This window comes from Perca flavescens, chromosome 9 (assembly GCF_004354835.1).
Source record: "Perca flavescens isolate YP-PL-M2 chromosome 9, PFLA_1.0, whole genome shotgun sequence".
Lineage (NCBI taxonomy): Eukaryota > Metazoa > Chordata > Actinopteri > Perciformes > Percidae > Perca > Perca flavescens.
In genome coordinates this window covers 25,868,954-25,885,898 of record NC_041339.1, presented here as the reverse complement: position 1 = coordinate 25,885,898, position 16,945 = coordinate 25,868,954, and the positions used below count along the sequence as shown (strand labels likewise).

The 16,945-nt window shown below is 40.7% G+C and overlaps 1 protein-coding gene across 5 annotated transcripts in view; it reads right to left on the bottom strand.

Annotated features, from left to right (window-relative positions):
• Window positions 1–414: 414 nt before the first annotated feature.
• The window catches only part of nek7 (NIMA-related kinase 7), a 68,307-nt gene continuing 51,776 nt past the window's right edge, over window positions 415–16,945 (bottom strand). For 4 of the 5 annotated variants that reach the window (XM_028588551.1, XM_028588550.1, XM_028588552.1 and 1 more), the window contains exons 8-10: window positions 16,591–16,685; window positions 7,196–7,309; window positions 415–3,501 (exon numbers count right to left, since the gene is read on the bottom strand). In XM_028588551.1, the coding sequence (XP_028444352.1) occupies window positions 3,391–3,501; window positions 7,196–7,309; window positions 16,591–16,685 (320 nt within the window). In that variant the 3' untranslated portion in view covers window positions 415–3,390. Of the gene's footprint in view, window positions 3,502–7,195; window positions 7,310–15,652; window positions 15,961–16,590; window positions 16,686–16,945 lie in introns of those variants that run through there. The other variant, XM_028588554.1, reaches the window with a different exon arrangement.

The following is a 16,945-nucleotide window of genomic DNA, read 5'->3' as shown; positions in this document are numbered from 1 at the left end:
TAATCTGGATTATGTTGTTTATCACAAGTTATATGAATATACAGTATTACCATTAAGCTGGTATCATTTGCCAGTTGTTGATCAAAGTAAAACATCCCCAAGTCTTGCTGTAAGTTCAAGTAACACGAAACATGTCCCCCTTTTTCCAGTGAGGTTTGTGAAAAGAGACACAGGCTCATTCGGACCTCTGAAGTTTAGTCCTTCCTTACAAATAACCCAACTGGTCCAGAACTGCAGGTGTGAAACTGCTGTAATGCAACTAAATCATACTGGCCAGCCTTGGTAACGTTTGGCATTGTATAAATATTACAGCGCGTCCTGTTTTATTACTGCATTTCTTGGCAATCAAGTCAAGAGATGTGAACCTCAGTGAAACCTGTTAAAGGGGCCAAATTCCAAGCACTTACTCTAATGTCCAAACAGAATTTAAAAGCTTTATTGTATTTAGTTAGCATACAAGGCGTTTGTGATGAGGGTCTTTAAGTTGACATGAAATGTTGAGAAAAACAACCAACCTACCAAAACAATAAATAGTATTTGTAATATTTGACTTTCCAGGAAAACCTGAACACTTTAATACCAACTTCAGAGGACATGTGGAAAAGTAAACTGAGCAGAGGTAAAAGGCTGGGACACAAGAAAGCACTGACATATGTTACATAAAGACAAAAAAAAAAAAAAAAAAACACTCACTACACAAGAAATGGCCATAATCCGTAAAGTGACTTAGCACTGTTATAAACCTCCTCCAATTGAGGATTTAAAAAAAGAAAACCCAAAACATGACATCACATAATGCATGTTCTTAACAAGGCGACGGATAAAAGCATGATATATACATTTGGTTCAATATTATTAACTTTTTGTTGTTGTAAAAGGGCATTAATTGCTTGGTATTTCACTATTAAATACTACCAGTTTATTTACAGAGTTCTGTATAGGATCAAAACTCAATATCTAAAAAAATACTGAAATGTTTCGGTGCTATACAGATGCTCTTGTTTAGAGAATGTAGAGATAAAAGATAAACAGCACTGTGGGTGAAGAAGATGAAAAATCAAGATAATAATTGAAATGGGGGGGGAGAAAACAAGATGTACAATTGCAAACAAAAACTGCAAACACTGTATCTGCAAGTCTCAGACAAAGAACTACTATCAACACACTATCAAAATATTCTGTTGACCAAAAACAAAATAACTTACATTTTCTTGCATCTATAAGCTTTGATTTTTTCATAGAAGACATTTTAATAGTATTGGTTGTCAATTCTTTAAAAAACAAAACATGAGAAACATGAGCATACAATAATTTATACGAGCGGTTATCAGGCTATTTGATAATGTTAAAAGAGAATTGATAAGACACTGAAATAAAGCGTTATTGATCAATGTTTACATACTATACCTTTCATGTGATGTCATTGTCATTAAGTAAACCAGTGGTAGTCAGTGCTGGTATAAACCTATTCACTGTATTAAAAAAAAAAAAAATGTAAATAAAAAAATAAAAAAAAGAAATCCATAGATACCACTGTTTCCTTCCTCCAAATGAATAAAGGGTTACTAAACCCCTACAGTATTAAATCTATAGGAACTTCTTCGCTATGTACAGTAAAACAAAATGAGTCCCATTGGTGCTTGTTTTTTTCAGTACAACTCCTTGATATATTTTTCATAAAAGATACCATAACATATATATAAACTGTTCTCTCTATGCGTGATTTTTCTCTTTGGTATCTCAACTGAGTTAGGTAGGCACGCTGTGATTTACTAACGACCTGGACGGCAACACAAGGTAAGGATCTGCTATCTCTTCAACATATTTGTTACTTAACAAGACAACTACACTGCAAACTTACACAGCAACATTAACTGTTACACTATTGTTGATTTATTTTATTTTTTTATGTCTTCATTGTGATTTAAAAAGTTACCTTGCTTAAAGGGATAGTTTGGATATTTGAAGTGGGGTTTTATGAGGTACTTATCCATAATCAGTGTATTACTGGTGTTCTAAAGGGTTAGTTTGGATTCACCAAAGTCACACAATAACACAAACAAACTAACCGATTGAGGCAGCAGTAGACCACCAACTCCCGTGTTCTGCGAGGTAAATTACGGTTTCTGTCAAAGGAGTCTGGTGGCTTTGAAGAGAGCATAGATGTACAGTATACAATGGCAAGGTAAAATGGTGAAAATAGTCTAAATATAGCGTACACAACAGATATAGATTTTTTTTTAGGTGCTCCTATATCTAAAATACATTTTGCTGCAACACCCGTCCATAGCAGTATTGCTTAGCAATGTCGGTACTCCTGTCTGCTTCTCCAAACTGGGAGCGTGCCAGCCACAATATACTGTAGGTAATACACTGACTGTGGATAAGTGTCTCATACATCCCCACTTCAAAATATCCGAACTATCCCTTTAAGTTGAGCCAAGAAGGAAATCTTTTGGTGTCAGTGACTAAGGTAAACAGAAGAAGTAAAACGGCTTTTGTTAAAGCTTCTACAACTCCTTCTAAGCTGTCAAAACAGAGACATTCTGATTTTTTCAAAGACAATACATAGGTGTCAAAATGACTTACATTCAAAGTGTTGTGGAGACATTTGCCCATGTTCTCCCCCCGGCACATCTGTACTCTACCCTCTAAATGATCCTTCCTTTCCTAATACATTCATTAGACATGATCACCCTGCCAGCCTTCCAGTAGCAAGATAAAAAGTGCAACACTAGAACGCTTCAACCAATAACACTCTGTTGCGTCTCTCAGTTTTGCCGCCATTGAGTGAAAATCTCTTTACTCCAATGTTACTATTGTTCTCAAAGTTTTCATGGTCTTTTTTGTGCCGTTTGTCGACCATAGGTTTCATGATGGCCGCCAAACCACACAAAGTCATTTTTATATGTTCCTGATATTTCATTGATTAACTCTTTTGATGATAAGAAAAGCCTAACTTTACCAATATTTGCTTTAAATAGCATCTGCTCATAGCAGCTGCTGAAGAACAACTTTACTTCACTATATATAAATACAAAGGATAGGCGTTTTTAAGCCATTGCAGATAAACACATTAGTGAGTTACAATACACTTGCTTTTCAGTGCTGTAACATTATTGAAGTCTAAGAAAATGGGAGGTCCATCCGACAAAAACATATAATCTCTCTAATCTTTATCCTAGGGCAGAAAAGGTGTGGTCGTCAGTCATGTTATAGACTGTACCATGAGCTTGAAAATTAATCTGTTACACGTACTACTTATCACAAGGAGCTAAACTCTGGAGTTAGTTATTGTATAAAAGCTGATAGATTTGTACGAGTCCAGCATGAAAAGCAAGGAGGGAAGTGGGGAGGAGTTCTGCAAGCTATATGTGTGTAACTCTGGGCTTAGCTGCCCTGTGTCAGGTTCTGCATGTGTTTGGCAATGTCGTACACGTAGGTGATGTCCGGCCTCTTCTCCGGGTCAGGGTTGATGCACATATCTACCAAGTTCCTCAGCTGGTGAGAGGGACAGGGGGGGGGTTGTTGGTTGGGAGGTAAAGAGAGAAATAAAACAAACAGTCAATGACACTGTAGTGAGACTGAGCTGTAAAAGAGCAGCTCCAGAAATGAACAAACCCTCGCTAACGGAGACCTGCTCGTCTTTTAATGCCCTCTAGATGAGGTCTACCCATAATGGCAATAACTAGGCAGCAAGTAATCTAGCTGAGACAAAGACGCAAGGCTTTGTTAACACACACACACACACACACTAACACACACACACACACACACTAACACACACACACACACACACTAACATACACACACACAACACACACACACACACACACACACACCTGCCACTCCATTGCCATCCGGAGACAGCACTTACACTTGAAGCCGAACGAAGCGGCTGATTGGAGCAGATAGATAGACAGGCTCGCAGGCGGAACAGCCACCACCATCATTAAAAAAAAAGGAGAATAAAAGATGGAGAGGAAAGAAAAAAAAAAACATGTACGCAAGGTCGCTATGGTAACTGTCTGCCATCTTCCTGGCCGCTGTTGCGTGGCACCGGCTAGGACGAGTTCTCGTCAGTCGCTGTGTTTATGTGTGTGTGTGTGTGAGAGAAAGAAAGTGAGAAAAAGATGCAAATTCAGACAGTCTGAGAATAAGTCCCACAGAATGGAGATGGATTGGGGGGAGAGGGGGGGGATGCAGATATGTAAAATATTCATGCGCTTCTTTGCATGGCGAGTGGGATGGGGGAGTGTCAGGTGGAGGGAGAAGGAGCTGGTAAAGGGAGGGGCGGGGGGGTTATAGACGGAGATGGTTAAATGACACAACAAAGATGAGCAGCTGACAGTTTGCTGCCGATACTTCAGGAGCATTGTTTACATCCAGACAGGCGCTGCAGGCACCCCCCTCATCTCCATCTCTCCATCGCCCTGTCTCTCGCTCTATCATTCCCTCTTTCTTTCGCTTTGTCTCCCTTTCTCCTGGATGGGGGTGACATGTGGGGCAACGCAGAAGCACAGCATGGGTTGTGTGTGTGTGACTGTGTCTGTGTGTTTGTGTGTGGAGAGAGCTCTTGTAGCAAAATATACACATGCAAGATTGCTTCTGCACATACAAAAACACACATTGAATGAAACTACAGGCTTGAGACACCTCACAATTAGGCTTAATCAACCTAATGAAGTCCTTCAGTATAATAAAGCCTCTGATCGGAGTTTACTATACGACTAGAGAGACATGATTCAGGACTTAAAATTAGCCACTGTGCGTATGCAGATACTCTGATAGTGGAGTGGAAGTAGAGGTCGACCGATTGCTGGAGCGGCTGAGAAGGTACACAGTACGCGAGCGCTGAGAAGGGTCTGCTGGCATCATGCATTACAATAGCGGCCTCTAGAGGCGAAATAAAAACTATCACTGATGCCTCGTGTTGTTTATTTTCGACACGTGTTACTGCGTGCTGCACGGAGATCACATGCTGTGCGGAGAAGGCTGATATCAGATGCGTGTTCAAAGCATCGACAGCAAAAAGGTATACAGTACATTTTGTCATATCATTATAAAGTTATTCATTAGTTGAATAGATGCTGCATTAGTAGAGAAATAACAGCACAGTATGTTTGTTTGCTTTCGAGGCTGAGATGACGCTAAACATTAGTAGTAGGCTAACTTACCTCAAGCGGTTAAAACACTGACAAAAATACACACAAACGGCACCTCTGATTCATATTTAGATAATTTAAAAACAGTTAAACGTAGAGACTTACTGATTGCTGTAGCTAAAAGCTAACGAATTAGCCGTCACGGGGGTGTCTTTGGTGTCTTTTAGCCTTTACAGGTGATTTTCTATCCAGCCTGGAACCTGTGCCTTTTTTCGGGGTTGTTGAGCATTAAATCCAAACGGTTACATCCAAGATTTATCCACTTGATGTCCATAATTCATCACGTTTTTGGTCATTTCTGCCGCTAACTCCGTGCTACCGACAAGGGAATCTCCCATGATGCCTTTGTTTATTTTTTTAACCAATGGGAAGGCAGGTCCGTCACACATGTCTGTCATGTCTGTTACCGTTCTAAACTGTTCTAAAGATAAGAATGACGTCACGGTTTTGAGATTTGGCATACATTTGGGCCTTTTTTGAAGAAATGTAAATAGTTTGTCCTTTATATGAATTATAATGCTCATTATGTTTATTTTTGCACTAGATGACTCCAAATATGTAGGAGAACTGTTTTAGACAACACACATGCTTGTGTAGCATTGCTGTGGGTGTATCAATTCTAAATACGATTGTTCGATTAATCGGTTATCAGCAAATACGGCCCAACCTAGCTATCGGTCGACCTCTAAGTGGAAGGCATGGAGATAAAGGACACAATAGGTTGAGCACATTTTGGTCTAAGACCCATAACTTTATAACATGTATGCATGTAAATACATATGCATGTAAATACAGGTATGTATTTAATGCAGTTATGCTACGCAGTCTCTTTTAAAAAGTTATTTATCCTGCTGTTCCAGGTAGCCATTTGTTTAAATTAATTTCTAACCGTTAATAAAAAAAACAATACAACAAAAACAATTTGACTTTGCCGAAAGTAATGCATACTTGATGTTCACTGTAGTAGATTTCACATCTCAAGCAGGTTTCAAAAGTCTGCTGCTGAACTGAACAGAATAAATGTAAGAAAGAAAAAATGTATTGAAATTTCTAAATCACAGCAGCATGGTTTCCAAAAAACGGTCAGCTTTGATGTAAAGTACGTCATTTACAGGTGAAAAACGTGGATTAATTGATTTGTTGATTGACAAAAAATTAATTGTCAATGATTTTGTTTGAAATGTTTTATTGTGGATTAATTGTTAAAGTAGAAAATGTGAAACATTTTATGAAACATTTTCTGGTGTAAGGCTCTCAAATATGAGCTTGTGCGTTTTTTCTCAGATTTACATAATTGTAAATTGAATATCTTTCGGTTTGGGACTGTTAATTAGAGAGAGAAAAATATTTTGAGACATCCCAACAGGCTCTAGAAACTATGCCTACGAGTCAGTGTCTGTCAAAGTTTTTGCATGTGTGTACACTTGACCAAATATATTTAGGAGAAAAATACAGAAATGTTAGGGGAAAAATGCCACCCACACAAAAAGGGCCTGCAAACACAAAGCCATGCACATTCATACACACGTCACCAGCAATCAGCAATAAGGCGATCTTTAACCACAGCCCGACTACATTACATTTTTGTGCATGGGCAAGTCTACACAGAACTACAGCAGATGATTTAACATTTAGTTAGGGAAACATGACACTCCAGCCAATTTAGCTTCACCCTACTTTGTAGCATGGCCAGATGCTTTTGATATGTGCATTTCATTTTCAAATGGTTAAATCATAGCCGGTCTTTTGATCACAGAGCAATATCGTACTGTACTGTAGCTCAGACAGTTGGGTGGATTTCACTTACATATAAATTTAATTTAATAGTCAACACAAGTAAAAATCAGCAAACTGGCACAGAGAAAGAGAAACCGGCCACCACTTGCTTACAACAGTAGTTCGCTTCAAAAGGTATTAAGAATTTTCGAAAGTTTCTTTTAAAAGAAGTTCAGGAGTCGAGTCTATCATGAGTCTGAGCCGGTTCATATCTACTTACCATAGCAGTAAAAGGCAACGGTTACAGTACTTACCTCCTCTGAGTAGTGATCTGAGGGAAGAGGGGGGTAGTCACACTGTTCTATCTTCTTACAAAGGGAGTAAAGGTTCATCTTATCCCCATAGAATGGACTCTGCAGGGCTGCCATCTAAAATATAAAGATATGAGGAAACAGGGAAAGGAATCGCAGAGAGAAAGGGGAAAAGACAAGAGGACATGGTGTGAGAGAGCAGAGTAAAAACTTGAAACATCCAGTGAAAATGTCAACAGGTGCTACACTGAAGACACTGTACAGTATGTTAAAAGTAGAGCCTGCCTGCATAGTTCACTGCTATCGAGGTATATGACTTATTGATTAAAGAAGGTGTGAGAGACAAAGAAAGACAACAGCAAATCGATACACTGCATGTTCAAAGTTTTGTGTACATATCAAATCAGAAAACCATTTTTCATGTTTTTGTAGTGGAATGAGCTGTTGTCTAAAATTCAAGTGAACCAAAACAGAAAACCATGAGCTTCTCTTGGATTATGTGTTTTCCTCTAGTTTGCGAGTCCTTACTGCGGCACTGCCTCGGAAACTTAAGAGATATAGAGTTATATAGAGATATAAAGTTGGGAAAGGAAGAGGTAGAGAGTGAGGAGAGGAAAGAATTTTTCAGTTTGCTGGAGCAGCGAGAAAACCGTATCCTCTGGAAAACAAATGCAAGCAAGCAGAGCAGGGGCAGATGGGAATGGTAAGGAAGAGTGGAAAGGATAAGGAGACTTTTGCTGAGTAGAAATAGGTGAAGAATCCCTCCTGCCTGTCTAAGAATAGAAAATATAGCATGCCATTTCTGCCAGGGTTAGTGACTGACTCACTGCTTATTGTTTAAATGTGCATGTGGAAGGTGAAGCCTGCAGCAGGCTTGCATAACAAGCACACTTACATTCTTATTGTTTTTTTCTGATTCAGTGCTTTTGGAATAAACACTGTGTTAGGCTTATGTGTTGGACCAAATTAAAACTAATGATAAATAAACATGGTTGGAATAGCTGTCAGTGTTGATGATGCTGCACGTAGACGTTGGAGCTTGTTGACTTGGTTTTCATTTATTTACATAGTATGACATAGGAAGAGGTGGGTTTCAATAAGTGTGTAACTAACATGATATTACAGGAGTTTTTATTAGGTATTCCTTGTCTTATGCAAATGGTTGCACAGTCAAATACATATACTGTATGTGAAATCCATTTCTAATTTCATGCCCTGCTCCTGTTTTAGGGCAAATGCATTTCTAAGCACCTTGAAATGTTGCTGTACATATCAATGACTCCCAATGTGAAACAGGATTCAGGGCCATTAATAGACAGTCATTGCTCATACATTTCTGTGTCTGTTTTTCAGTTCCATTTCAGTACTGTGGGGCATTTCAAACTTGAATGTGTACTTAATGAATGTTTCATCATCAGGAGCATGCATTGTTAGAAAAAGGCAAAATAAGGAAAGCCACATAACAAGTGTACAATTGTGCGCAGATTAATGAAGATGAGAAAAAGATGAGAACAATGTGTCCACATATGGATCCAAATAGAATCGTTCTATACAGAATACAGCAGGTAAGTGTGAATATGGCACCTTCCACAATATCAGGCAGGTACAATAGAGACTAAATATTTCTGTGTAAATAGGACCATGAAGGAAATAAGCGATAGAACAACAGAAGCTGTCTTTTAGTAACAATAGGTCAAGCTATCCTGTGCCATGGAGTATATAAACATTTTTACAGTAACCAAGGACATCACGTGAAACAAACACCAAGTGATGTCTTAGCATTCCTTCGCAAATGGTTGCCTTCCTCTGAGTTACAGAGACAAACTCATCAATTGGCCTCTGCGTCAGCTGACCCATAAAGTCACAAGAACTACCTCAACAACAAGTAGAAATTGCCTCCCTTTTGTTGCATGTAGCCACAAATGTAACGCTTTGACATCGCCCCCCAAAACAGTGCCAAACGCATCATTAACTTGTAACAGCTTCTTCATTTCAGTCTTCACTGAAAAATGTGTCAAACATTGACGGTGCAGGGACAGAAAAGTTGTTGTTCCCTATCGGGCAGATTTTGACAGAGTCTCTGTCACAGCTTCCAGTGGGAAGTCAAGATGACTGCAGCAGAATCTCTGTGGGCCATCTATCCTCTGGACATAATTTAACATCACACATTCATTTGCGCCTTTGATCAAACGCTCCCATTAATACAGTATATCCTCACAAAAACACATGAGAACACTAAGCAAAGAGTATGTCCCTCTCCCTTTATCTCCCCGTGGACACCTCTCTCCCTCTGCTCCATCAATTACGACTGAGGCTGGCCCAGCAGGGGGGCTGACGGTGATTAGATGTGGAAGGAAATGTTTATTCCTGTGTGTCAGCAATGATGCACTTAACAATGCCTCATATCTGTAACCTAAGATTTTACATTTGATTCTGCAGTGATTAAGCGACACATTCAAATTATCAGTCCAGTGTTTTTCTAAAATTATGTTATGTTACACATCATCATTGGCCTTTATAAATCAAAGACAAACTATATTAACATGACAATTACAATTAAAAATATTTTTGATTGTCTAAACCTCCAATAAATTTTATGCTGACTACTTGCGGTAAAGGTTCACTTCAATGACTTGGAAAGGAAAACACTTTTAGTACTTTATAACAGGTAGTGGGGACATATGTGGCAAGATAGAGCTTCCTAAAACTACAAAATTCCCAGTAAGCGAAAGAAAAAAAAGAGTGAGACAGAAACAGATAGAGAAAAAGAAGAAAATCAGCCAGCTATAGCCCCACCCCCGGAGGCAAAGGGTTAAACAAGACCCCATCGTATTTTCATGCATCTTCTGCTTTTGACAGATGAAAAATGTCAACTGTCCTGTTTGTATTTGGGAGTTTTTGCACTATTCATCTGCTTCATTAGTGCCTGCTGCTCCTAGCCCCTGACAGCTGCCGGCCCCCTGCTCTCAGCGCAACACACACACACACACACACACACACACACACACACACCTTTTTTCAGTGTCGTCGCAATGGGTTAGATGATTGACTCACTCTCTGACCTCTGAGGCCCCGGTGAGTATGAGACTATATGTGTGTGTGTGTGTGTGTGTGTGTGTGTGTGTGTGTGTGTGTGTGTGTGTGTGTGTGATGGTTCATTGATATTCGAGAGACATACAATGCACACGCATGCCTGCTGTCTGTCTAAAGGGGTGTGAGCTGCTGGTGGCAGAACACACGGACATCCTCAAACACACACACATACACACTCCCTCCTTTGTTTCTCGGCTCTTCTGCGTGGGCCAGGCTGTGCTCTCCCCAGCCCAGACATGTAAAGCCAGCATCCCTGTCCGTGTAGAAGGTCTGGATGGGGCCTTCCAGCATAATTAACACTGATCCCGCTTCTCTCTCTCCAGCTTCTCTCCCCGTACGCCAATTAAAAGGAGCTGCGAGACGCTCCCGATTTCTCCCTCCACCCCCCTTTATCCCTGGAGCCTTTACAGCCTGGGACTGAAGGGTTTCACACAAGTTCTTACTTACTCATTTATAAACACACACACACACACACACACACACACACACATACATACACAATTATAGGCGCATGCTACATAAAAATAAACACCTAAATGTTAACACACACATGAAAATAGATGTATATTTTGTATTCACTTTCCCTCCTCTCTCTCTCGCTCTCTCAAACAAACACACACACACACACACACACACACACACACACACACACACACAACAGTGCAAGTGAGGAAAGTATGACTTTTTTATGTGCTCATTGGTCCTTCATGTGGTTTTATGATGATATATTAATCAAGGACATAAGTCACAGTGTAGGGAGAGTCATTAAAAATATACCTACACCCAGTGGAGTCATCATTCCTCTACTTCAACACACTAAAAAGGGAAGAAAGATGAGAAGAAGAAGAATGGACAGAGGACTTAAAAGTTCCAGATTGTTCCGGTGGGTTAAACTTTTGTGGAAAACTGGTTGTGTTCTTATGTCCCCATCTCACTAAAGCTAAACTCAGTGTTGAATTTTAAACATGACATTTAAAAGAATACTTCAGCATTTTTTGCTTTATATATACCCATTTGCTTTCTTACTGAGTAAGTTGAGAAGGTAAAAAACCCACTGTCCTCTGTCTGTTAAATATGAAGCATCCAGTTAGTTTAGCAGAGAAACAGAAAAACCACTAACCTGGTTCTGTCCAAAGATAACCAAATCCACCTACCAGCACCTCTAAAGCTCACTAATTAACATGTTATATCTTGTTTGTTTAATCCTTACAATAACTAAAGTGTAAAAACACAATGTGTGGTTTTACAGGGAGTTTTTAGCTGTATATCTAATGGACCGATATTAGAGTGGTCTCAGTTATCTCATCTTACGCAAAAAAACAAATACAGTAAGTTCCTTTTTCCAAAATGTCAAACTACTCCTTTAAATAGCCAACCAACTCTAGAATTAAAAACATGGCTGTGCAGTGGGCTCATAAAGATAAAAAATATAAAAAAATAAAAAAGAAGGATTATGGATTAACAAATATTTAGAGGAAGAGCAAAACATATTGCTCACAAATGGGTTAGATAATTTGCTAGATATGGCCCTGCCTGATACTGACACTGGTAGGAGGAACATGTATGTTAACGCATCAAAAACTACACATACTGTATGAAATTGATAAAAGGATACCGAAGCTATCCACAAGCAGCAGTCTTTGTTTGCAAAAACCCCACTCCCATTTTTCAAAAACATATAGAGAGCTAGCCACAGGGCCAACTCATCACATGCAAACGCCAGCTGCTGGGAACCCAGCATTTCTGGGCCTCATAAAACCAACAGCAAAACAAGAGGGGAGGGAGAGGAATAAGGAAGGAGGCATGAGACATGGGCACAGTCAGAGGTATGGAAGGCTGAGCTCTTACAGGAAGGAGACACATTCCAGTAAAGCGTTTCCAAGATATTCTCCTCCCCTGCTAACCTTTATATAAAACACAGCAACCAACAAACATCCGTACAAGCTGGAGACCTACAGCGCGCGTGTGTGTGTGTGTGTGTGTAAAATGCATCTCTTTTTCATAAAAACACACTGAGCAAGGGGGTTAATATGCGAATATGAGGTGGTTTAGACGGAGAGCTTGGGGGAGAGAGCACTAGGAGACCGCGATCACATTGACTGGCGTGTGACCAAAACCCCCTCCTTCCCTTCCTGGTCACCCTGGGAAACAACCCCCGGCGACTGCAGCATCCCAGTTTACCACGGTGTCGGAGGTTTGGGTGAGGGGGCACAGGGCAGGGTCAGGTGATGTAATGAGGTTGGACACGAGGAGAAAGGGATCAAACAGAATGGGAGATGAAGATGGACGCAGATACAATGACCAGGTATTGACGAACGGACCCTTCGGACCCTAACCCAAGCCCCAGGCACAAGAATGAAAAATGCAGGCTCTCTCAAATGGAGCTGTTTCACACATAAGGAACCAAACTCCCTGGGATACACACACATACACACTCTCATGGACGGAGACACACACAAAAAAAACATACGCAGCACAACCCTCAGCCCCTACTGTATGTTCAGAGTGAAATCAATGAGTACCAAAGGGACCAGGCGTGGATGTGAATTCCTTATGCCTGAAGGTTAAGTGAGGAAAAGGCAGGCATACGCAGCGGAACATAGCAGAAGGGAGGAGAATAGAGCAAAGAGGAATGGAGGAGAGACTTTTGGAGAGAAAGAGGTAAGTTTCCTGACACTGAATGCACTGTGGAGCTCTATTACCAAGAATAGTGGATAGCAAGGGTCTGCTCTTCAAAGAGAATATGCATGGCATGGTGAGCACTGCTCTGGCAACAATAAGGTTGTAAAATCTTTATCTCCACAGGCTCCTTGCATGGCTCACCTTGACCTGATGGCAGGAGTTCTGTCTCTGCTCTTGTACCTACAGTACTTCCTCTCTGAATGAACACCCCCCATTTTTCTCTTCTCTCCAGCAATCTATAACCCTGCTCTCGCTATTTTCCCCTTTCACTTCTCCCCCTCTGCCCTTTCTCTCTAACCTTCTATCGCCTCTTTCTTTTCACTCTGTCTCTAAGATTGCCTACCCCCTTCTCCTTCTATAGCTTCCTATATTGTTCCTATATAGATTCCTAAACTTTTTCACTTTACACTTTATTCCCTGCCTCCTGACCTCCTGCGGGAGCAACAAGTCTCCCTCTCCCCCCTCCCCCCCCACACTTTTGCTCTCTAGTTCTCCCATTCCCTCTCCTCAGCTCTGGTCTCCATCTTGCTTTCTCAGTGTTAAGTCCAGACTGTGACCTCTAGCAGTTTTCCTAAGGGTGAAAGTGATAAAAGATCAATGGACTGTGCCCCATCTCAAAATGTGAAACAATCAATGCTCAGGCTGCACATGCAGCAGTACTATCTCAACTTCACAAATGAACAGCTTCCTCAACAAAATATTGGAAAAAAAAAAAATAAGATATCAAGTTGCACCACAGAGAGAATCTTCAAAAATGATTTAAACCAAGCCAAATGGCTGATGATTTTTGAGGGACTTATTCAAATATTCAACTCTGAAACATATAGAGAATGTATTAAAGTTTTAAAATAGTGTCCAGGGTGTCTGATGGGCTCTGTTTTGTCATACAATTATCTCTTTCCTTGCATTTCCTGTCTGTATCTCTACTGTCGCTGTCAAATAAAAGGCAAAAAAGCACCCCCAAAAAATTCATAAATAAGTAGTGTCCAAATGTGTGGCAACTGATGTCACAATCAGTTTTAACTAAACCTAAATAACAAATCTAAACCAATCTCACCCTAACAAAATTAACCACATCAAAATTAGCTTAATTAAACAAAATTGTGCTGTGCTGGTGTGGTCACGCAATCATGATACCTGTAGAAACTGTCCAACAGGAGTAATATAAACTAGAGCAGGGGTCGGCAACCTTAGGCACGCGTGCCACCATGGGCACGCGGCACCTTAACCAATGGCACGCTGGCAATATGTGTGCAAGAGAGTTATTGATGTGGTGAAATCATGGTTGAAATGCTGAAGCACTCTCTCATCCGCATGCCAAATTACAACGTTCACAGTTGCCGACCTCATAGGTGCCGATACCGTGGGTGCTCACGTGTGCCAGACTGCCAGTTCATTTTTATATTAATTTAATATTAAACATTGCAGGTGGTGCTAAGTGGGGCGTCTGTCATAGAGTGATTGGTCATGGCGGTGGTATTGATTTATAATTTCCCACGAAGCTGATTAAACTTCTCATCTCCAATCCTAGTGGCGCTGTCCTGAGTTGAAAGCTAGCTTACTTTACGGCGTGTGTGTTCGTGTCGGCCGCTGTCCATTTCCTAAGGTTCTGAAATGCAAACATTGTTGACTACTTTTTTTTTTTAAACTGTGTGCGCGTGTGAGCACCCACGGAGGAAAACATAAATCGGCGCCTGTGCGCGACCTGTTATTTACGGTAGTTTGATTGACTCATATCTCTGACTGGGAACAATACAAAGAGGATTACCAACGGCCGCTGGGGCAGATGAACTAACGCTAGTCTCGTTACTGTATGGAGGCTACAATTAAACCTTCGTGAGTTAAAAGTCAATACTTATCAGTGCACTCACCTGTGTAGACCGGCATCAACATGTAGAAAGCGATATTTCAATCTGCTCTTGTCTGCTCAGTCCACTCTTGTCCACCGCGCTGTTTTACGCAAACACAGCTCTACTCTGCAAATAGCTAATTTTTACAAAACAAGCAAAAAGAAAAGCTGTCGGTTTGTAGTCTATTTTTCCTAGTTTGCAGGGAATCTTGAAATTTGGACAAATTCTTATAAACTTAAGCTGTCTGAAGAAACCATCCTCTCCGCTGGAGCGGTAAATATGGACGCATTATAAGACCAAAACCAATACATGTGGCTACTTAATATGCACGTGAATGACGCCATCGTTATGTTCGTGTTCTTCATTCTTGATAATGATGCTGGTTGTGTTATTATTATTTTGCCACAGCATGGTTTCATTGACAATGAGGCATACAGGACCTGCTTATCAGTCCATTCATCATTAAAGCTGGGCTTTTCCACATCAACTTTTCGCTTCAGGCTCTTTGACAGTGATATTTTTGTCAGCCCATTTTCCACCAATCAGGACTGCATACTAAAACCATGTTTCCATAATAATAATATACAATAATAATAATAATAATAATAATAATAATAATAATTACAAGGTCCTGATTATTACAGATTCCCTGGATATTACATTTTGATGTGATGTCATAAAAAAAATTAATGTTAACATGGCACACTAATAAACAAGAAATTTTGAAAAGGGCACTTCATATCAAAAAGGTTGCCGACCCCTGAGAGCAATCAAGTTTTTATTATCAGTAACAGTAGCTTATTCCATGTCAAACTACACACATACACCACACATATTAAAAGTACAAAAACAGAATGTGACCTACAGCATCAACCGCTTTCAGCCAACCACAGCCCTGCATTGCTGCAGTGCATTGTGGGCAACAAATTAACATGAAGGACTGTGGTCTCTGGGCAACCATGACCTGCGAGCTGAGCTCAAACTTCTTCCTTGCGCGTTCTCCACCTCTCTATGCCTGAGGCGCTGTAGAGAAGGTGTAGTCACTGGTGCGTTGAAATGCAGCCCAAGTGATCAGCAACTCAGGGGAGTCAGGAGAGAGGAGGGGAGGAAAACGTGGGTGTTGCCTTGGCCGACAGTGTGGCTCTCAAAGAAATGTGTGTGTATTCAATGCACGTGAAGGTTGCCACGGTGAAACATCAGAATGAATGCTATCATCCATGTCTATCATTGTTCTGCTGCTCTCTCTTTCCTCTTTGTTCCCTCCGCTACGTGTTCCTCTCAAGCTCGTTTCCACTCAGTGTGGTCTACAGCAGAGCCCTGCGGTGTTTTGCTCCTGACTAATCAAACTAGTCAGTGTCACTGGGCGGCCTTATCTAAAACACATGGCCATGTCAGTTCACTTCACTCGCCTGCTTTTCAACGTTTAGCAGGTTCCCGGGCTAAAGAACCCTAACTCCAAGTCTACAGCTCAGCCAGGCCACAGAGAAAGAAGTAAGAAAGGAGGGATAAAAGATAAGAATATCTGTAAGATACCATTTTACTAAAAATGTGTATTTTTTATTTTGCACATTATGACTTGTAGTGGAGGTGAATGTTAAAAGAGCATAACCGCTTGGGAAAGTGCCAGTGTATTTGTACATATTTTTCCTACAGTACTCCATTATATTGAGGATGGTTTGTTTGTTTATGTGAGTATCTGAGCCAATGTGTTCTCACGTCACTCCTACAGACGACTGCAGGGTGACAGTGTGTTCACATATTCCCATAGTTTACCTCATAGAGCAGGCATCCTAGCGACCAGATGTCAGATTTGAAGTTGTATCCGTTTTCATGTATTCTCTCCGGTGACATGTAGTAAGGAGTACCCACTGGAACACAGAGGGAGAGAGGGGGGTGGGAGGGGAGAGAGATGAGAGGAGAGGGAGGGAGCAAGAGAGAAGGACAGAAGTAGATAGACAGAGGTAGAAAAGGAGAACAGGACAAAGAGAGCATTAACATTTTTGCAATGCAAACCCATGCTTCATTAACATCACTGACACACCTCAACATAGAACAGGAAAGCAGGTGAAGAATGGAAGTGTAGTCTGACACATGACACATTCACAGGTTGGAATACTCACCATATTTT